General features: G+C 35.7%; 1 protein-coding gene across 1 annotated transcript; it reads left to right on the top strand.

Moving 5' to 3' along the window:
• Positions 1 to 1,514: 1,514 nt before the first annotated feature.
• Positions 1,515 to 22,312, top strand: LOC131064595 (LRR receptor-like serine/threonine-protein kinase GSO2). The gene is made up of 5 exons (XM_059210139.1): positions 1,515 to 1,587; positions 3,484 to 3,863; positions 3,960 to 4,441; positions 9,861 to 11,693; positions 21,833 to 22,312. The coding sequence occupies exons 2-5, from the start codon at positions 3,779 to 3,781 to the stop codon at positions 22,310 to 22,312; spliced, it is 2,880 nt and encodes a 959-aa protein (XP_059066122.1). The 5' UTR covers positions 1,515 to 1,587; positions 3,484 to 3,778.
• The last annotated feature ends 280 nt before the right edge of the window (positions 22,313 to 22,592 follow it).

The raw sequence follows: 22,592 nt of genomic DNA, 5'->3' as shown, positions 1-22,592 counted from the left end.
TCATTTTCCTGTTCTTTGAATTCAATGTCAACTTCCGAAAAAAATCAACTAAATATCAATTTCTTTTTCCATTTAAAATTTAATTTACACACAAACCACATGGACTAACATACCCAGAATAGATAGAACTTATTTAAAAATATACTAAATAGAAAAATAAAATTTAAAAGTATAACGCGTTACCTGATGTTGAACTGAATTTGAATCCAAAGTTTGAGCAGGATAGAAGAAAGCACACGGTAATGAGATTATATAGGCATATGTGTAACACAGAAAATGGCATTGTTCCGTGTGAATGGAAAACCAGGTGGAAAACCAGGTTGGAAAATAAGTACAAGATAATTTCCTACCCAAAACAGAAGACAATTTTTATTCGGTAAGGCGGTTTCTTGTGTAATAAAATAAGTAGAGATTTTATCGCACACAATTTTTATTGCATAAGATGGATTGTTGTGTAATAAAATAAATATAGATTTTACAGATGGGACCAAGTCTACCTCAACAACACAAATGAAAACGAGAGGAATATCAGGATCGGAATGGAGTAGGTAGTGGATTACATTTCTTATAATTTTTTGGAAGCAAAGATAAAGAAAATGCAGATATTTAATTTTTTTTATGTTTATAATATTTATATTTTATTTTTATGGTCTTTGTTTTTAATTAAGTGGAGAAAGGGCTCAATCTATTACAGATCAGAAACCAACTAACGAAAGATATGCTTCCTTACTGTTTCCTTCTTCACATCTTTTTTTCTTGAGACAAGAGGACCTACTAACAACACCATCATCAAACCTCCCAGTATTGAGAGAGGCATCCATCTTCCAGCTGTCATTAGTGGTATTAATATTTTCACCCTTTTGAATGTTTTCAATGGACTGTAGGCTCTTTTTTCTTCTAGACTTTGTGAATTTTCTTACTTCTCCATCACGTAGTAGAATTTTTCCCTACATTGCCACAAAGATGGTAAAGTATTAGACAGACTTTGTGCTAATTTGTTCTACCCGAAATCTAAATTTAGAGGCTAAGGAAATCTAGGTAGAGATCACTTGTCCATTTTAAACACACAAATTCTAGTATAAGTCAGCCATTTCCTGTGTTTAATAATTTTATCTATAGCACCAAAAATATCCTAATGAATTGTATACACTCCAAAATTCTAAGTGTAGGTCAGGTGGACAAATCCACAATAGAAAATTGGAGGGGACATCCTTCATGGGGTCAAAATTAGGAATCCACTTATGTAAACACAGAACATTCTGTCCCAAAGACCAAGGACAGTGTGAAATAATTCTAGTACAATCTTCAAGATTAAAAAAGTAAAAGAGGAAAAAATCGTTCTACATTGATATTACCTTAACACCACTCTAAATTTTCCAACCTTCGCGTAGACTTTGCCAGTGCGCATAACATCGTTTACTTCTTGTCGTCTGTTTTGGGTGAGAAATCGTCTTCCACCCACTTTCCAACATGGTTTTCCATTCACACGGAATAGTGTCAGTTTCCAGGTTACGTATATGCCTATATAATCTCATTACCATATGCCTTCTCCTATCCTGCTCAAATGCAAATTCAGTTCAGCTTCAGGTAGCAATTTATATATTTTAGTTTTCTTTTGCTATTTACTTGATTTAAGTTTTTCTCCATTCTGAGTATGTTATTCCATTTGGTTTCAGCCAGTGAATCATTTAAATTTTTAAATGTTTCATCTATTCTTAAGTATGTTAATGGAATAATAAAGTGTTGTATATAAAGAGATAGGTATGCATCGTTTGGGAAATAAATTAGGATTTTTAAAGTGATAAAGGATGTGATTGTGTATGGTTGAGATCTATGGTTAACCTTTTTTTTTTAGTACGAGTAATTTGGTTGAGCCTAATTCATATCATGGTTAATATTTTGTTTTGGGTTTTTACATTCTACATGATAAGATGATAAGATCTTATGTATTAAAACTGGTAACTTAAAAGAAGGTAATTACGTAGCAAAATTTTCAAGCTATTTTAGTCTATTTTTGGGTAATTATGTGTTCAATATATTTTTCTTTGATAGGAGATAAAAAGATTGCAAGATCAGATGATTGATGTTTTTGTACAAAGAAAAATGTTGAACACAACAAGCATGTGTGAGAAAACCATTGTGAGAGTCTAGGAGTCTCATGGAAAAATGTGGTCTTGGTTATAAGGGTTTTGTCAGGTCTTATGTTCCAAATTATTTGAAACATATCAAAATATATTTGGAACACTTATGAATACATTTCATGTTGGATCTTCATCTACAAGTGTCAAATTAGTTAAATCAAAATTATATTCCTTTTGTGATCATCATGGTCATACATTAGTTTCTTATATTGATCTATACTCACATTCTTTATTCAGTCAACATACTCATGATTCCTATTGTTGATTTCAAGAAGAAGTGTGCAAACCAATGTTACATGCTGCAAATAATTTGTTTGAACCTATCCTATGAGATTCATTTAATGGTTCTTTGGAGACTCGACCTCATGATCTTATGTCTACCACATGAAGCTCTTGCCAATTGAGTCAAGCTCCTAGCCCTAATTTTTCTTAATTTGTTTGTGATAGTTTTAGAAATTGTTTGGTCCTAAATATTGAAGAGTTGAGGATGCAGCATTTGACAGGTTCTAGGATAATAGATATATTGTTTGATTGAGATTTTGAGATTATAGGTTACAAAATCTTGGACATTTTAGATATTGATGAGATAACTACGCATAATCATAATTTGAAGTGAGCAATGATGATGAAAGAAACTCACCTATGATCAACCATAGATTGATCATCCTTGATTGCAAAGTGCCTACATTAATGATTGGAGAATATAGATTCATCATTTTAGGTAGAAGGCTATGAAGAGGAGTTGAATCTGTCATAGGGTTAGATTTTTTTTCTAGTGACATGTGCATTTTAGAACTTTTTGGATGAACGTGGATTCACATTCAAAAGTGTTAAAATACAAATGTTAAAATTCTTTTGAATTGAGTTATTCAATTTTTCTCTCTTTGATAGATGATTTATTAGGACACATAATGAATAGATCGGAGTCCTTAGAGATGGATCGTATATAATGATATCTTCAAAATGGTAGACTTTGCCCGTGCACATCACATCGTTTATTTCTTGTCGTCCGTTTTGAGTGGAAACCATCTTCCAGCCACATTCCAACCTGGTTTTCCATTTACACCGAATTATGACAGTTATCATGTTCCACATATGTCTATATAATCTCATTACCAGATGCCGCCAGCTATCCTGCTCAAACCTAACTTCATCTAACAAATTATATTTTAAAATTTTGTTTTGCAATTTAGTTGATTTTTGAATAACTTTTATCTATTCTGATTATGCGAGTCCATGTGGTAGCAGTGAATCAATCAAACTTTGAAAAGAAACAAAATTTTCTATTTAGTTGAATATTTTAAAGCTTTAATCAATTCTATGTTAATCCATGTGTTTGTAGGTGAAACAACCGAATTTTTAAGATGGGGAGGTACTTCGGGTACTTATGTTTTTTTATTGTGTTGACATGGTTTTGGGTGACGATCAGCTGCAATGTTGTGTGCTTAAGGAAGGAAAGAGATGCCCTCATTGCTTTCAAGAATGAGATATATCCTTCACTTAGCTTTAGTTCATAGAATGGACTAAATTGTTGTGAGTGGCGTGGTGTTGAATGCAGCCGAGAGACATCCCATGTCATCAAATTTCATCTTTCTCAATTTTCAGTAGATATCAATAAAGGTTATCCGACAACTGGCATGCTTTCTCCTGCACTGTTCAAATTGAAGAATCTGGAGCATTTGGATTTGAGCGCCAATTTCTTGAGTGGCGTTATACCCGCAGGTAAAGACACTTCTAATTTGCAACATTCTTTTATTTTTTAACTTGTGATTTTTCATTATTTTAGTGCAATGTGTTTTCTTGGTCTTTGACATTCAGAGCTTTCTAGTCTACACCGACTGAAGCATCTCGATCTCAGCTTCAATTATTTTGAAGACCACATTTTGAAGCATATATCCTCCCTTCACAATTTGATTTATCTCAACTTGTCCTATGCTGGTGTTGATCTGGACGGTAGCATTCAGTGGCGTCTGGGAAATATTTCCCAACTGCAAGTTATAAATCTTTCTAGCAGGCTATACATCCAGGAGGAGTCTTCCTTTTTCAGTTATTACTGTGGACCAGTGTACAGTTCCAGTTTGGAGTGGACAGAAATTGTGCAAGGGTTACAACATTTGTCGCTTCAAGGGGTCGAACTGAATATGACGGGAGAGCAATTGGAAGCTCCACTTTCTTGGCTCCACAATCTCCGCCACCTCAACCTCAAAGACTGTGCTCTGTCCGGCCACGTCCCCAATGCTTTACAAAACCTCAGCCACCTGTCCCACCTGCAGCTTGGAACTATCATGTCTTATGTGCTTGTGATGATAGGCGAGTATGCTCTCGCCTTCCTTAGGTGATCAAAAAGCTAGACTCATCTTTTTGTTTTCAATAGTGCATATGTTTAGTGAGCCTGTCACAGTGGGAAAAATTAATCACCCTTATGAGAATGACCCAAGTGAGTATAGTTGGACCTGAGCATTCCAACTCACTATAATAAATAGGTCTCTGATGATTAAAGTCTCAGAGGATGGGATTATTTGAGTCTTCTCTTTGAGATCTCTCATATCAGGCATTTTGTAGGGCCTCTCCAAGTCAACTCATTGAGTGGACAAATTCGAGCTTCAGTTGGCATGCTTTCAGCCTTGATTTATCTCCGACTCTCATCTAATCTGCTGAGTGGCAATTATGTTGATAAGTGATGCTGCTCTAGCATGCAGCTCCATGCAACTCCAGTTTGGACATGAAGCTATCCATTCATCACCATGCATAAGCTATTTTTAGTTAATAGTTTTTTTGTTTATTCATGCAAATAAAGCATGTACTCCAGCATGCATGAATCCTTAAGAATATTTTTAGTTTTGCTTTTTGCATGAGTTTGTTTTTAGTAAATAAAGCATGTTGTGCATGCACTTATTGTATTCTTAATTTAGGGAGTAGTTTGCTTTTTTTAGTTTGAGAGCCTTAGCTTTCCATGCAAAGCTAGGAATATATTTAGAACTGCAGTTATTATTTATTCTTCTAGACTGCAAATTCTTTATATATACAGCCTCTATGTAATTTTTTAATTAAGCTTCAATAAAGATATTGGTGTTTTTCTTCTTTTTGTTGTTATTATTTGCTAATCAGTTGGTTCAGAGAGGATAGGTCAGGTTCAAAATTCTACAAGTGGTATCAGAGCAGGTAAAATTGTTTTGGCTTAAAGTTTTATTGTTGGAATTTCACCAAAGTTAATAATGTCGAATTCTAACCATATGCTCGTTCCAGAATTTGATGGGAATGATTATGATTATTGGTGCATTAAGATGTTGACCTTTTTGATTGGAAAAGATTTGTGGGAGATTATTGAATCAGGTTATGAAGAGCCAACTGATTGGAATGCCCTTACAGCCAATGAAAGAACAGCAAGAAAGGAAGCAAGGAAAAAGAATGCTCAAGCTTTGTTTCACATTCAGATAGCTCTTGATAAGAGTTTATTTCCAAGAATATCAGGAGCAACAACTGCCAAAGATGCCTGGAAGACTCTACAAGAAGCTTACCAGGGTAATGATCAAGTTAAAGTGGTCAAGCTTCAGACATTGAAGCGAGAGTTTGAGAATTTGAAGATGCAAGAAGCTGAAAGTATAAGTGATTATTGTGTCAGAGTCAAAGATGTGGTCAATAAAATGGCTACACTTGGAGAAATTGTAAGCAATGAAGTTTTGATTAAAAGGGTGTTGAGATCTTTGACACCCAGATGGAATCATGTAACAATAATCATAGAAGAAAGCAAGGATTTGACAAAACTACAGTTTGATCAACTGGTTGGATCCCTGATGTCTCATGAAGAAAGATTGAAAGATTATTTTGAAGGTGTAGAGAAAGCATTTTCCTCTAAATTGCTAATCACAAAAAATGAAGATGCATGCAGCAGTAGTGCCAAAATCAATCAAGGCCAAGGTAAAGGGCAAAGCCAAAATTCTTCAAGAGGTAGAGGAAGAGGTGGCTCAAGAGAAAGTGGTGGTTTCAGAGGAAGAGGTAGAGGTAGATTTGATAAGAGAAATATTCAATGTTACCATTGTAATAGGTATGGCCACTTTGAAAGAGAATGCAGATTGAAAGAAGGTAAAAGTGCTAACTATGCTCAAGAAAGTAGTGACAATCCTCCTGATCACTTAATCTTATCTTGTGCCAAGGGTGAAAATACAAGTAAAGATGTTTGGTACCTAGATTCTAGATGCTCTAACCATATGACAGGGAATGAGAAGTTGTTCTCAACAAAGGATGGAAGTTTCAAATCCAAGATCCAGCTTGGTGATGATAAATCATTGGAGGTTACTGCCAAAGGAGCTATGGAGGTCCAAACAAAAGAAGGTATAAAGAGTATTCATGATATTTATTATACTCCACAATTGAAGCACAATTTGTTAAGTGTTGGGCAGCTATGTGAGAAAAATTATAAAGTAGTCTTTGAGAATAAGACTTGTACTATCTATGATAAGAATAAGGATAATAGAGTGATCACTGTTGTTCCTATGACAAGAAATAGGATGTTCCCCTTGAGGTTTGGTGAACATAACAATAGTTTGGCAAATATGGCTTATGAGGATTCAAGTTGGTTATGGCATCTCAGGTATGGGCATTTAAATTTTCATAGTTTGAAGTTTCTAACCTCACATGCATTAGTTTCTGGTTTGCCCAAGGTTGAGGAACACAAGGAGGTTTGTGAAGGTTGTGCTAAAGGAAAGCATGCAAGAGAAAAGTTTCCAAAGGGCAATGCATGGAGGGCTCATCACCCACTTCAGCTTGTTCATTTAGATATATGTGGTCCTATGCAGACTAAGAGTTTGGGTAAGTCATCATATTTCATCACTTTTATTGATGATTACTCACGAAATTGTTGGGTATATTTTTTGAAGGCCAAAGATGAAGCCTTGGATACATTCAAGAAGTTTAAAGCCCTTGTGGAAAATGAGAAAGGGTTCAAGATCAAATGTTTAAGGACTGATCGTGGAGGAGAATTTTTTTCAAAGGCTTTCCAAAGTTATTGTGATTTTAATGGCATCAAGAGGCAACTTACTACTGCATACACACCTCAACAGAATGGAGTAGCTGAAAGGAAGAATCGTACTATGGTTGAAATGGCAAGGTGCATGTTACAAACCAAGGGATTGAGCAATTCTTATTGGGGAGATGGAGTTGCTACAGCGGTGTACATCCTCAATCGTAGCCCCACTAGTACACTAGAAAAGATGACCCCTTATGAAGCTTGGTATGGTAAAAGGCCTAATGTTAATCATTTCAAAGTTTTTGGTTGTTTGGCTTATGTGCATGTACCGGATCAGAATAGACAGAAGTTAGATGCAAAGAGTGAGTCATATATTTTTATTGGGTATAGTGAGAAAAGCAAGGCTTATAGATTGTATAATCCCCTCACTAACAAGCTTATTGTCTCAAGAGATGTGATTTTTGATGAAGGGGGAGTTTATGGTCATAAAAAAGGCCATGTTGAGAAGCCAAAATCTATTTTGAATGATGATATAATTGCTGATATTGATCATGAGCAGCCAACTAATGTTTCTATATCCAGTGGTTTAACTCCACCAAGCAACCCTTCATCAAGTTCTTTAGTACCAAGTTCAAGTCCAGCTTCTTCTCCAAGTTCTACAAGGAAAGTAAGGAGATTGAGTGATATCTACCAGAGGAGTGGAAATCAAGTACATGAAGAAAACCCAATAGGTGAGACAGTGAATTTTGCTTTATTAGCCAAGGCTGATTTTGAACCATCATGTTTTGAAGATGCATGTACTAATGAAGTTTGGGTGAAAGCCATGGAAGAAGAGATGGATTCCATTCACAGGAATGACACTTGGGAGTTAATAGAACTTCCACATGACAAAAAAAGGATTGGCACCAAATGGGTCTACAAGACCAAATTTAACAGTGATGGGAGTGTTGAAAGACACAAAGCGAGATTAGTTGCTAAAGGCTTCACACAAAAGTATGGAATTGATTATGAAGAGACATTTGCACCAGTAGCAAGACAAGAGACCATAAGAATGCTGATTTCATTAGTAGCTCAAAAGAAGTGGAGCATACATCATATGGACGTGAAAAGTGCCTTCTTGAATGGGTACTTAGAAGAGGAAGTATATGTGGAGCAGCCACAAGCTTTTGAAGTGAAAGGAAAAGATAATTATGTCTACAAGTTGAAGAAGGCTTTGTATGGCCTCAAACAAGCACCAAGAGCGTGGTATGCCAAGATTGATGGATACTTTCAGGAGAATGGCTTCCAGAGTAGTAAGAGTGATTCTACCCTATACTACAAACAAGAAGGTACTGATATTCTCATCATAAGTTTGTATGTTGATGATCTTTTGTATATGGGTAGTAGTTCTAAGATGAAAGATGAATTCAAAGCTGCTATGATGAAAGAATTTGAGATGAAAGATCTTGGTCTAATGAAATATTTTCTAGGAATGGAGGTTTATCAAAGTAAGGATGAGATTTTCATTTGTCAAACAAAGTATGCACAGGATATGCTGAAGAAATTTAATATGACTGATTGTAACCCTGCCTCCACTCCAAGTGCTCATGGAGATTTCTTATGTGGAGATGATGGTGCTGATTTAGTTGATGAGACAACTTACAGAAGTATTGTGGAGAGCTTGCTGTTTCTAACCCACACGAGGCCAGATATTGCTTATTCAGTTTCACTTGTTTCAAGGTATATGACAAATCCATTTGAAATACATATGAAGGCAGCCAAGAGGATTTTGAGGTATGTGAAAGGGAATTTAAGTTTTGGTATTCATTACTACTCTTCTGAAAAGTTCAATCTTGTAGGCTTTAGTGATTCAGATTGGGAAGGTAGTATAGATGACCGTAAATCTACATCTGAAAATTGTTTTTCTTTTGGTTCTGGTTTAATTACCTGGAGCTCGAAAAAATAAAGTATTGTTGCCCTCTCATCTACAGAAGTAGAGTATGTTGCAATTACCTCAGCAGGTACACAAGCCCTTTGGCTCAGAAAAGTTTTGGAAGAAATTGGAGAAAAACAAATTCAGCCTACAGTAATTTATTGTGACAATGTGAGTGCCATCAAGTTAGCTAAGAATCCGGTTCGTCACAGCAGAACAAAGCATTTTGATTTGAAATATCACTTCATACGAGATTTGGTGCAAAAGAAGGATGTCGAATTGAAGCACATCAACACCCAGGATCAACTAGCAGATATATTCACCAAAGCGGTTGCGAAAGCTCAGTTTATAGCACTACGAGATAAGATTGTCAGCCCTCTCAGCATCAAGGGGGAGTATGTTGATAAGTGATGCTGCTCTAGCATGCAGCTCCATGCAACTCCAGTTTGGACATGAAGCTATCCATTCATCACCCTGCATAAGCTATTTTTAGTTAATAGTTTTTTTGTTTATTCATGCAAATAAAGCATGTACTCCAGCATGCATGAATCCTTAGGACTATTTTTAGTTTTGCTTTTTGCATGAGTTTGTTTTTAGTAAATAAAGCATGTTGTGCATGCACTTATTGTATTCTTAATTTAGGGAGTAGTTTGATTTTTTTAGTTTGAGAGCCTTAGTAGCTTTCCATGCAAAGCTAGGAATATATTTAGAACTGCAGTTATTATTTATTTTTCTAGACTGCAAATTCTTTATATATACAGCCTCTATGTAATTTTTTAATTAAGCTTCAATAAAGATATTGGTGTTTTTCTTCTTTTTGCTGTTATTGTTTGCTAATCAGTTGGTTCAGAGACAGGTTCAGAATTCTACAAATGTGCCCCCTGAGTTGGGGGGGATTCCTTCTTTGGAAGTACTGTATCTAGACAACAATCAGCTTAACGGTAGCATTCCTACTTCTCTTAGGTGTTTGAGTCGGCTTTCTAGCCTTAATCTCGCTAAGAACAATTTAGAAGGCTACATTTCTCTTCATTTCTTTGAAAATGCTACCAGGCTTGTTGAGCTCGTGCTTTCCTACAATAAATTGACAGTTCTTATTGAGCCCGAATGGATACCTCCAATGCAGTTTAAAGACTTGGGGTTGGGTTCTTGTAATATTGGGGGTCTGATTCCTGCATTCCTTTCAACACAATATAGCTTGCGGTATTTGGATCTCTCCAACAACAGTCTTTTTGGAAACATTCCAGCTTGGTTTGGGGACCTTTCAACTTTGGCAGATCTTTACATGTCGCATAATAACTTGCAAGGTGAACTCCCTTCCACCTTTGATATAACTTATTATTCCCAGATATATTTGGATGATAATATGTTGACCGGGTCTGTTCCCGTTCCTTCTGTGCCCGCATCAATTTTGGACGTGTTGGATCTGTCCCAGAATAGATATACCGGCTTTATCCCAGTGGAGATTGGTTCGCTTCTTCCCGCCATTCAGTTCTTGTTATACTCTCAAAATGATTTAAGAGGTGACATTCCCACCTCCATTGGTCTTATGCAAGACCTACAGGATTTGGATCTATCAGATAACAACTTTGAGGGTAAAATACCACCAATCCTCACCAACTGCTCAGCTTTGAAAAGACTAAATCTGGCGAACAATAAATTGAGTGGAGAGATTCCATCCAATATAGGAAGCCTACGCCAACTCGAAAAGCTTCATCTCAGTGACAACATGCTTAAGGGAAACTTGCCGTTTGGTGTCCAAAACTGTTCGAAGTTGCAGATTTTAGATGTGGCTCATAATTTCTTGTCGGGGAACATACCTCTTTGGTTAGGGCAGCTTTCTGACTTGATGATACTTGTTTTGAGGTCAAACAAGTTTCGTGGGCGGATACCACATGCATTAGGCAATCTTTCAAGTCTCCATGTCTTAGATATCTCCCACAATAATTTGACTGGTGCTATCCCACCAGAGCTGGGGAGATTTGCAGCTATTATTGCCGGACAGCCGGGAGAATCAAATGTCTTAGCTGGTCGGTCCGTTAATGGCCGTCCTTACTATTACAAGGAAGAGGTCAACGTGAGCAACAAAAGATTGAACCTAGCCTATGGGGATTCTGTTCTCTTACTTATAACAGCCATTGATCTTTCTTCAAATCAGCTTTCGGGTGACATTCCTTCAGAAATTGGCAACCTTAAGCATTTACATGTCCTGAATTTGTCAGGTAATAGTCTTACAGGAGAGATTCCAGTAAGTTTTGGCTTGTTAGAGCAGTTAGAATCATTGGATCTTTCAAATAATAAATTACATGGAAGAATCCCAGTTGAGATGGTACAACTTTCCTTTTTGAGTTTCTTCATTGTGTCCAACAACATGCTTTGTGGAAGAATCCCAACAGGGCGTCAGTTCTCCAAATTCAATTCTACTTACTTTTCAGGGAACCCAGGTCTGTGTGGGTTTCCAGTTGACAAGAGATCATGTAGTTGTGAGCACAACTCATCTGCAGGTATGCCACCGGTTTCTCAAGATGAAGAGGATGAAGAGGAAGAAGAAATCCCATGGTATTGGTATGTAAGTTGGATGGCAAGCTTTGCTGTTGGATTGTGGGGAGTGTTTGGAGTCCTTTGTCTGAAAAAGAAATGGCGAATAATTTACATTCGAGTCCTAGATGGATATGTTGTAGGTCTTCTGAATATATTATCACTCAGAAAATAATAAATGGTAGTGTAGAGAGGCATTGCCTTCATATTGCCATAGATGGATATGTCATGGCTACTATAGATAGATTCTGTAAGAAAATAATATATAATATGGTAGTGTAAAGAGGCCATCCCTCCCAAATGGGTATGGATGTCAGGAAAGAAAATAATTTTGCTGTGTGTCAGTTGATAATTTTAAATATATTCGTATATATTTTTATGGTTAGACAATCTATCTTGTATAAGAGCTTATGTTATCGATTTTATAACAATTTGAATTTATTTTATAATTAATTGAATTTTTCTTGTCTCATTAATTATTCCATTCAGTTGTGAATATTTACATATATATTTCTTATTTTAATTTCATAAATTTTAGGCTTTTAATAAGAATTATAATATTTAGTAATTTAAAAAAAATAATTATGGTTAGCATAGATTTGTTTTTCTTTGAATTAAAATGTTATTTTTTCTATTTTTAGAAATTGAGTTAATTGATGGAAGAGTTAAGAAGATGCTGAAATGGTGATGACTTAATGGAAAAGGAGGTTTATGCTTCTAAAATGGAAGAATAGTCAATTGAAGAAGATGATTGTATTTCTACAATGAAGACTAAGAGATGAAAATGAAAAAAATATTAATGGGGATGTATTTAATAAAAAAATGGAGTGAAAGTGAAATTCGGTAAAAAGTATTTTTGACAACTGGGGGAATCCAAGAGTGGCCATCCTAGCCTTCACAACCAAGGCAAACACAATTCCTTTGGGAGAGAAACCTCATGGTGGAGTCCCTCCTCTCAACAATCGATATTAAAAAAAGATACACCGAGATCTGTTTATCCCTAGTAGTGCACGAAATAGGTTTTGGACTCAAAATGGACATGCAGAGGTTAGGAATTAGAAGGCTTTGTCAAATTGAAAATGCAAAGTAGTTGCCATGCCACCAAAGGTTTCTTCTTCCCTCAATAGAGTGTCTACAGGAGAGGGCTACCTTTGTAAAATGGTGTGGGAAAGGTTGCACTAAGAAATGAATCATGGAGTGGTGGATCCAAAATGTTGATCCATAAGTATCTTTTATATCCCTACTTAATAATTTCTTTTTGGTTCTAATGCGGTTCTTCAAAGGTCAAAACAAAATTGTTGCATTAAAATGCCCTTTTTTTTTAAAAGAACAAGTTTTTATTTTTATTTAGGGGGTTCCTCCCATTGTGTGCTAGTTATGTGGTGGTGTTGGTGTTGTGGCTACCAAGGTTCAAACCCCCACTGGGCTATTATGATTGCAAGCTTGTGCCCTCACTAATCCAATGTTCTCACGGGTTTGAGCCTTTACATTGTTACATGGGGATGAGGTCCCCCACTTATGACTACATTGGTTCATAGCTCTGGGTCAAAATTAGTTCACATGGTACCAAAGGATGTGTCATGCTGACATCACCAGTCACATTAAAAATGTTTACCTAGAACTTAAATTTATTTTTTATTAAATTGTTGTTTAGATTGGATCCTGAATTTTGGTCCATTTATAAATCAAATTAGGGAGGCCATGCAACATGGATTAGGTTGACAAATCTTCCTCCTGAATACTGCAATTTAGAGTCTCTGAGGGTGATATGGGAGGCATTGGGTTCCTTTATTAGTGTAGATGAGGATTTTATAGAGGGAAAAGATGGGGTCTCCAAGGCCATCAATGTGGAGATATATCTGGAAGATGGGGTATGTGAAGCATTGGAAATCATGTCATAAAATGGGTGTTGTATTTAGAGCATCTTAATCAACAAGGACTCAACTGGTCACAATAATTGATGGGGTTGCTTTTGGCAATCATAATGCACAACCCTCAAATGTAGTCGATGAAGGGCCTAGCAAGGATCTTTTATTGGAGGGTGCATCAACATCTCAAGATTTTAGGGCATTCCCATTAAACGAAGAAGCAAAGGGGCTCAAAATCTCAAGAAGCCCTCCCATGTATGATCAAGAAAAAGACCCACTTAGTGATTAGGTTGTTATTTTTAGTTAATATACAAGGGGGGCTCTATTAAAAAATACAAGTGATGTTTTAAGTAGAAGGACATGTTTTAGTTTAGTCGAAGGAGGCCTATGGGAAGGTGGATAGCTCCCGTATAGGTGACCTAGCAAAGAGGACATTGGTGGAACTTGGGGAAAGTAGTAGGATCTTGATGTTGGAGGTAGTCTGTGATCCTTTTGGTCTATCAAATAGTAACCATTTGTATCATGGAGCAATCCCAACAATATTGCACAAAGATCTACTCAGTGAACAATGGTTGACAAAGATTACTTTGGAGAAAGGATAATTAGAGGGGGAAGAACAAGACATGTTGTTTGGTAACCTAGCATAGTAGGATATGGAGGATGGTTTGTACGAACCCGAGGCTAAGTTGGTCATTAAAAAGATGTACCCTCCAAGAAAACTATTCTAGATTGTAAGAAGAACAAAGGCAAATGTAAGAAGTAGTTGTAGGAATTATGGGGCAAGGATGGTGAAGCAGAAGATCGAGTGAAAATAACAATCTTACTGAGATTAGGAATGGTGGTCCCCTTCCCTAGGGGCCATAAGACTTTTATTGTAGAATGTTATGGGATTGAACACCACTAACAAACAACACTTGGTCAAGCATAGGATTAAGCTCTTGAAGGTAGATTTAATCTTATTTCAAGAAACCAAATTGACCACTTTTAAATTGGAATTTTTTAACAAGAAAGTTAGAAAATGGAAAGTTAAGGCAGTTCAATTTGAAGGGGCATCTAGTGATCTATCTATCTTTTTGAGTACATCTTTAGTAGTCATTGATAGGATGGTAGAACATAAGCACCGACTAGGCTGTAGAGTTAGGAGTTTATCCTAAACTTTGCAGTTAATAGTTGTGAATGTCCATGACCCCAACACTTGCATCAAGAAGAGCAAATTGTGGGTAGAATTAGATGGATTTATTTATAATAATCTTCTCTCACATTGCATATTTGTTGGAGATATTAATGTCACTCTTTGTATTCAAGACAAGCTAGGGGAGTTTAGATGCTCAATCAATCTCATTGTGATTTGGGTAGCCAGAAATAATGTCTTGGAGATTGGATTGGGGCATCGGTCCTTTGTGGAACAATAGTTGGCTAGGTGTCAATAGCATATTTGATGATTTGGATAGGTTCCTTTTCCATGATGATTTGGCATCCTTCTCCTTTGGAATTGAAGCATCAATTATCCCTTGTTCTGGCTCATATCACTACCCTACGTGGTTAGAAATTGTGGATGACAAAATGTGGAGTAGGTGTCCATTTAAATTTAAAAATATGTGGATGTAGGATCTAATTTTTTATTTGATATTTGAATGGTGGGGTGAGGAAAAATTCTCTAGTTCTAATTTGTTCAAATGTTTTATTTCAAAATTGAAATTTGTTAAATTAAAGTTGCAATAGTGGAACAAGAAACATTTCAATTTTTTTTTGAATATAAGCAAGAGATAGAAGAGAAGTTGCTAGACCTAAATAAAGTGGTGTTGAAGGAGGGTATGGAACAAGATAGCCTTGTGAGCGATCTAAGGATCTCCTTAAAGATTATGAAGACATTTTAGCCAATGAAGAGACATTTTGGAGTAAAAAATCAAGGGAACCTAGATAGATGAGGGCAATCAAAACTCATTATTTTTTTATATTGTGACCAAGAAACATAGAGACCTAAACAAGATTTCCAAACTAGAAAATATGGATGACTCAATTATAGAAGACCCAAAGGATATAACTAAGAAAATAGTCTCCTTCACCAATTTGTTGAATAACAAGGAGGAGTTGGATCTCCAAGAACATAAAACTCTTATTGATCACATTCCCAAATTGATAATTGAAGAGAAAAATAAGCCATTGATTGAACATTTCTCTGTTGATGAGGTGACAGCTACATTGAAACAATTGTACCCTGACAAAGTGATGGGACTAAATGGGTTCCATGTGGTGTTTTTTAGAAGTTTTGGCACATAGTGTGTGACGAGCTAGTAGAAGCTTAGGAGGCATCTAGAAACTTAGGAAGAATTTTGAGAAATGTAAACAACACTTTCATTTCTATTATCCCAATGAAGGAGAAGGCCTCCCATTTGAAGGAGTCCTGACCTATTTTTCTTTATAATACAATCCATACAATAATGGAAAAGGTAATGACCAATAGACAAGAAAATTCTTCCACATATAATCTCAAATGAGCAATCTTGGTTTGTCCTAGGTAGGGTTGTTTTGGATGGGGTCATCATAGCCCAAGAATTGATTCATTCGATTCACTCACCAAACCAAGATCTCTTGCATGTAAATCAAACTAGATATTAAAAAAGCATACAATAAAGTGGATTGCAGTTTCCTTTCCAAATTTTTTGAAGAATTTGGTTTTAATAGGCAATTGAGTGATTAGGTTTTTATTTGTATTTTGATCCCAATATTGTCAATCCTAGCCAATGGTTCTCTTGAGGGGTTTTTTGAAGCTTCAAGGGGTTTGCAGCAGGGAGACCCCCTATCACTATTTTTTTCATCATCATGGTCAAAGCTCTAGGAAGGGCCTTCAAAATCTACCAAGATTGAGGTTTTGTTGGAAGGGATTAAAGTCACTAGCTATCTAACTTTTATCGCTCATTAGCAATTTGTTGATGATACCATTCTCTTTAAGGCACCCAACATGAGAGAATCTATGAATATTAAGAATATCCTAGAAATTTATGCTAATTCTTCGGGAAATGAGATTAGTCAAGATTTAAATTTGAAGCGTTCTTCTTCACTCCTAGGAAGGTTTAAGAGATTTCTAGAACTCTAGAGTTTAACATTGGTCATCTTCCTTGCACATACTTAGGCCTTCCTCTATAAATGGGTTTAGATCGACCAACCTATGGGACCCCATTAATGATAAATTGGACAAGAGGATTACCTCATGGAAGGGTGTTAAGAAAATGGTGTCTCAACCTTGCAATAATAATGAAAATTGTATTGGTGTGTTTAGAGTGTTCAATATTGTATTGGTGCATTTAGATGGCTAAATAAAACAAGTGTTGAAGTGCATCTAGAGTGTTGGATAAGGAATGCTCGACTTTTCCTACTAGTGTGTTATGTGTGCTACGTAAGTGCTTCTAGAATGCTCGATAGGTGATAAAGCCACATTTTATGTATATATTTTTGTTGTAAATCCTAATCATTTATCGTTATGTCATAGATCTAATGGTAGATAACTTGTTTTCTTTGTTTTCCCTAGAAGACAACCGTATATTATAAGGGCATTGTATTATGGGTATGTAGTGTGATGTATTATCAGAGTCTAATAGTTGTTGAGTTACCTCTGGATCTCCATTGGTGATGTACTCATGTGAGAAGCTTGCTCTGCAGGTATATTATAATCTATTGTTGATTTTTAAATAATATATTGATTGACTTTTGGAGTATAGGGTTTTTCTCCAAATAAGGTTTTCCCCATGTAAACCATTGTGTTGTGGTATGCATGCCATTATATTTATTTCTGTTAAGTTTCTATTACGGTTATAAAGATTTGTATTACCCTCCTCTCAAGGTTAGTGTAGGAAGTTGTTACGTTACTTAACTTCCGTACAAAGGGCATATTTCTATCATGGGAAGGGAGAATCGTTATGCTCAAAACAATGATCTTAGTCATCCCCGATTATCTATTGTCATATCTATCTCTGTCTAGAGGTTTCAACCAATAGTTTGTCCAAATGATGAGGAATATTTTTTGGAAAGGTCTTGTACAAAAAAGATAAGATTTCTCTGATCTTCTAGAGGAAAATTTGTAGACCAAAGGAATATGAGGGGGTAGGATTGCATACTCAACTTTGGAAAAACAAAGCACTAGGTGCTAAGCTAGTGTGGAAGATTTATAAAGAGTGTCAGTTGAAATTGGTCAAAATTATCCAAGATAAATATCTGGAAGGATTTGATCCAACTAACATCCTCAATTCTCTAACTCCCTTTAAGAATCAAGGGTTTGGAAGTGCAAAATAGTGATATTAGATCATCTTTCCTAGGATATTTTTGATGGAGGTTCTGCTTTAGGAGGATGCTTAGGGTGGTTATCCAAGTTTGGGAAACATCACAATGGTTGAGTATATCAAAATTTTCTTGAAAAAAATATGGGGTTGTTTCATTAAATATTATGTGGAGTTTGACAATGGCGACCACTCTCTAGCTTGGTGTTGGAAGCACTTCAACTTTGATTTCCTCTTGGTTGCTAAGGTAAACATGGTTAAGGCTATTTTGGATAATAGAGATCTTATGTTCTGTCAGGGGAGAGTTATGCTGATTTGGGTTAGGTCAAACACTGGGCAATACAATGCCAAAGATGGTTATAAAGAGGTGGCCCAAGCATGGGTCTGTTGGTCAGAATTAAGATTCTGACCCATCTATGTTGGAGTGAATTTTGCATGCCAAAAGCTAGCATTTTTGCATTGGCCAACCTGACAACAAATGAAGTTTAGCTCAGCTATTAGTGAACATCTTGGTGGTGGCGGGAGGAAAGAACTGATTACGAGCAGTTGTACTTGCAACTTGATAATTCCTTTTGGACTGCCCTTGACATTGGATTTCCACCACACATTTCTTGGAGATCATGAGGAGATAAATTACCCAGAGCTATGGCATTTAGTAATGTTTGAAGTTTAAGATTTGGGTAACCTTGGCTTTAGTGTTTGGGGTGATTTTGGTGAATATGGCATCGTCTCGAAATTGGCAAGACTCCACACTAAATGCTTGACCTCGTCTCTGATTTGGTCGCATGTGTGAGTTGCTTCTTCCCTTCTATTTATTGGATTGAGGTGTTGGGTTGGCATACGATTCAAAGATGGAAACCCCAATTAGGCTTATGAGTGACAAATGAAAAATGTCTTTTTAAGGACACATCTTGGATCAGAGGCTACAAATGGTTTGTAGGGCACTGGGGTTGATAGAAATGGAGGCTATTAGGATGGTGCTGGTGAAGGGCACTGGGGTTCCGTTCTTGTTTCAGTGGGGTATGGGTGTTTTTTCGCTGGTTTGGACTTGTGGACCTTTCTAAGATAGGCTCTGTGGTAGACCCTTTTTGTTCTTGCCTTCCGAGTTCCTAGTGCCAATATTTTTTGGTTGGAAGGATTTGTATTCGCTAATGTAAATTTCTCCTAAATTAATATACTCTCTCGCAATCTCAGTTGTGAATTATGTAATAAAAAAAAAAAAAAAAAAAAATTCAATTTTTTATAATATATATTTAGTATTCTTTATTAATTTTTCAAAACAAAAAATATTAATTTTTAATAGTCATTGATATATTACATTGTAGTGTATATAACACTTATTCCAAGTAGAATTTTCATAGCATTTTTTGGAATTATATTATTTAATCTAAAATTAGCCGTGAGCATATTTTTTGGTAAATTTTTATTTATTATTAATTTATTAATTAGTATTAATAGAAATTTAGATCTAATTTTTTGTAATGATAGATTTTTGTTTGTCCATTTATTGAAATTTAATTGTTATTATTTTAAAAAAGAACATCAATATGGAGCGTAATATAGGTTTTCAAATTTTCTTCATATAGTTTTTTATTTCCCCTAGTCTTTCAAATAGGGTGTTTTTTGTAATGGACATATCTTACTTACAAAATAAATAATACATACAATATTAAAAAAACATATTCTATATTATACTTTGGTAAAGCTAATTATAATAGCTACATGTACAAAAAGTATTGTCTCCCCTTATTTCATTTGACCATAGCACACAAAATGTGGAGTTGACTATTTTGATACATAGATTTATAAGTGGATATGAGAAGATAAGGCCACCACATAAGTAGGCACAATCTAAGGTGATTTGATCAAACCCCATTTGATTGTTGGTGTAATTATCTCTTTGTTGCACCTTATACTAAGCTTACATAGGTAATTAATATTTTTTTACTTATGTAGACTAAGAAATAGTTGAGCACATAATATATTGTCTCCTTGATTAATTAGAGCGCACACAACCTCTAACTCATTCATCTCCTTGATTAATTAGAGTGCACACAACCTCTAAATCATTCAACTCCTTGATTGAAGATAGTTAGGTGTCAACTCTCCTTCATCAAGTTGATTTATTTTGACACCACTACTCCTATACAAAAAGTCAAACCTCCAAATCAATAAATCTCTTTAGGACACTTGTCATCTTTCATTATCCATCCCAAAGCCTATATATGTAGTCATTTTCTTCATTTTATCATCTGCACATGCACGCGCACACACACGCGCGCGCACACACACACACACACACACACACACACACACACACACACACACACACACACACACACACACACACACACACACACACACACACATTTGAATTCAATCAATTTTTTATTTTGAATATTAATTGATTTATGTTGCAATAAATTTTCCTTGGGGAGATTTAAATTTTTCAATCATTCTTAATTATTAAATCTAATAGAAATAACCCCTTTGCACATTTAAACACTACTCTACAATAAAATAGCTTTTCCCAGGGGGTTTCTAATCAAAATCATTATTGTCATTGAGTGCCACATATTTCATGTGTGTGTTGAATATGTTTAATTGAAGGTAGTTTAACCAAATCTGCATTCAATCACAACAAAGTGATTTTGGGTTTATTTGTTTGTTATGTTCTTAATTTTTTCTCAAAATCAAGACTTAATAACATAAAAAATAATTACAAAAAATGAATAATCACAGTAAATGACACCCACAATGGTATAAGTCACTTTTATCCCTAAGAAAACCATAAATTAGTAAATTAAACATCCAAGATCTAATCTAATGTATTATTTAGCAGTCAAATTGATAGAAATACACTTAAAATCTTCAAGCTCTTCTAGGAGATCCAAATTGCACACAATATGAGGAATTAACAAAAGATAATTTGAGATAAATAACTTACCCAAGCCATCTATTTATAGCAATAAGAGGAAGGATTTCTGTAATTTTCTTGCCTACTTAAAGTTATTGGAGAAATGTGTCTACAAGAATTTGTAGGAGTTGAATATTAGCTCAACACCCAAGACCACTGACAAAAACACAAGAAACCTTCCAAAAGAGAGAATGTGAAAATGAGCTTTCTTGAAATTAAAAGGTCTATGAGATATAATCAAATGATGATCAATGAACTATTTTACATAGTATACATAAGTCTTGCTCATACATGCAAGGTGAGTGATAGGATGAAATAACACATTGACATCTTCTTTAATCCTATGTTATGATACAACCACTTAGAACAAATATTGAATGAAATAGGACACAAGAAGTGAATAAGATACATGGCCCCATGATAACCAACTTCTAGAAATAACACCTAGGACCTAAGTCAACTTGAAAACAGTTCTACACTAAGGATTTGTTAGAACATGACCTTATTCACTCTAACACCAAGCCCTTAAGTGCAACTTAGATAAGAAAAAAACCAAAGAAAATAATGCAAGAATGAAAAGATTTAAGATCGATCCTAGTTATGAGGCCATTTTAGGTCCCATGTACAAAGTACCTCTTGCAAATGAAGTAATGAAGAAAAACCACATGGGAAAAAACCCTTCTCCAAAAAAGAGAATACAACAAGCAATCATATACAAGTGATGAAGTGAGTGATGTATGAAGGACTTGTAAATAACTGTCAAGAATTACATCCATCAAAAATATAAAATTAAACTTTTACCAAAAAGGATAAGTAAGGGCAATATGGACAACCTCAAAAACCATTGTTTCTTCATTCATTCACTATGCATTTATTTAAAAAACCATCAATTGCTCATGCAAACATAAACCTTGATTAGACAAGCATTGTTCGTTTAAAAAACTATAATCAACTTATTACGCAAGATGGGATATGCAAATATTTTTACCATATCCAAATGAATTTTTATTTCAAGAATCGTATGTGTTAGCATACCCAAGAGCCCAATTCTTTCTTCCCTTTGTTTTGATTTTTTTTTGGCATGGGGTGGGAGAAGGGAGAAGTGCTACATTTGAATTCAGGGAAGGGCAGGAAGCCCTGCAATGGATAGGAAAACCAGGGTGGGAATGGAAAGGATGATTCCTGAGACTGCCCGGATTCCTCTGAGCCAAATTGAAAGGACCTGGTGGATGGGGACCCACAAGCAGGTGACAAGCCTATCGATGCTGGTGGAGAAAATGGAGAATCACGTGCTGGAGACATTCCTAGGCAGGAACCTATTCGAAGGGACAGTGGTCAGTCTTGGACTTCTCTATTTAGTGTCAAATCGAGTGGAAAGTCCTTGCTCCCTCCAGTTCGTAATATCTCAGACCCAGAAAAAGGTAGATTTTCTATTGAAATTCCAAACCTTGTTATTGAGCACAATATTAATTTTATGGCAATGACACTGGTTGGAAATTTTTTGGGCTTGAGGCCAAATATTGATATTGTTAAGGCATTTGCCAAATGCAAATGGGTGCTTAAAGGTCAAGTAGAGATCACTGCTATGTCCAAAGGGGTGTTGTCATTGGCTTTCTCTTGTAAGGAAGACATGTCAAGAGTGCTTAGTGATGGCCCTTGGCTGATTGGTAAATCAATGCTAGCTTTGCAAAAATGGTAGCCTAAGATGGACCTAAATGAACCCTTTTTTATTCAGGCTCCAGTCTAGGTTAGACTATCGGGCCTTCCCTTAGAGTTCTAGGTGGAAGATGTGTTTAAAGGAATCACTAGTTCTTTCAGTGAACTCCTTTCTATGGATCCTATCACAACGGCTAGAAGAAGAATCACATTTGCCAAGATTAGTGTTGGAGTTATGTGAGGCACATATATGCCCCTATTCATTGAGATTAATTCTAAATTGGGAAAATGGAACCAACCATTGGAATATGAAAGTGTCCCTT

Source organism: Cryptomeria japonica, chromosome 8, assembly GCF_030272615.1.
Source record: "Cryptomeria japonica chromosome 8, Sugi_1.0, whole genome shotgun sequence".
In the NCBI taxonomy this organism is placed as follows: Eukaryota; Viridiplantae; Streptophyta; class Pinopsida; order Cupressales; family Cupressaceae; genus Cryptomeria; species Cryptomeria japonica.
The sequence above is the reverse complement of the archived record's forward strand: the minus strand, read 5'-3'. Positions and strand labels throughout refer to the sequence as shown.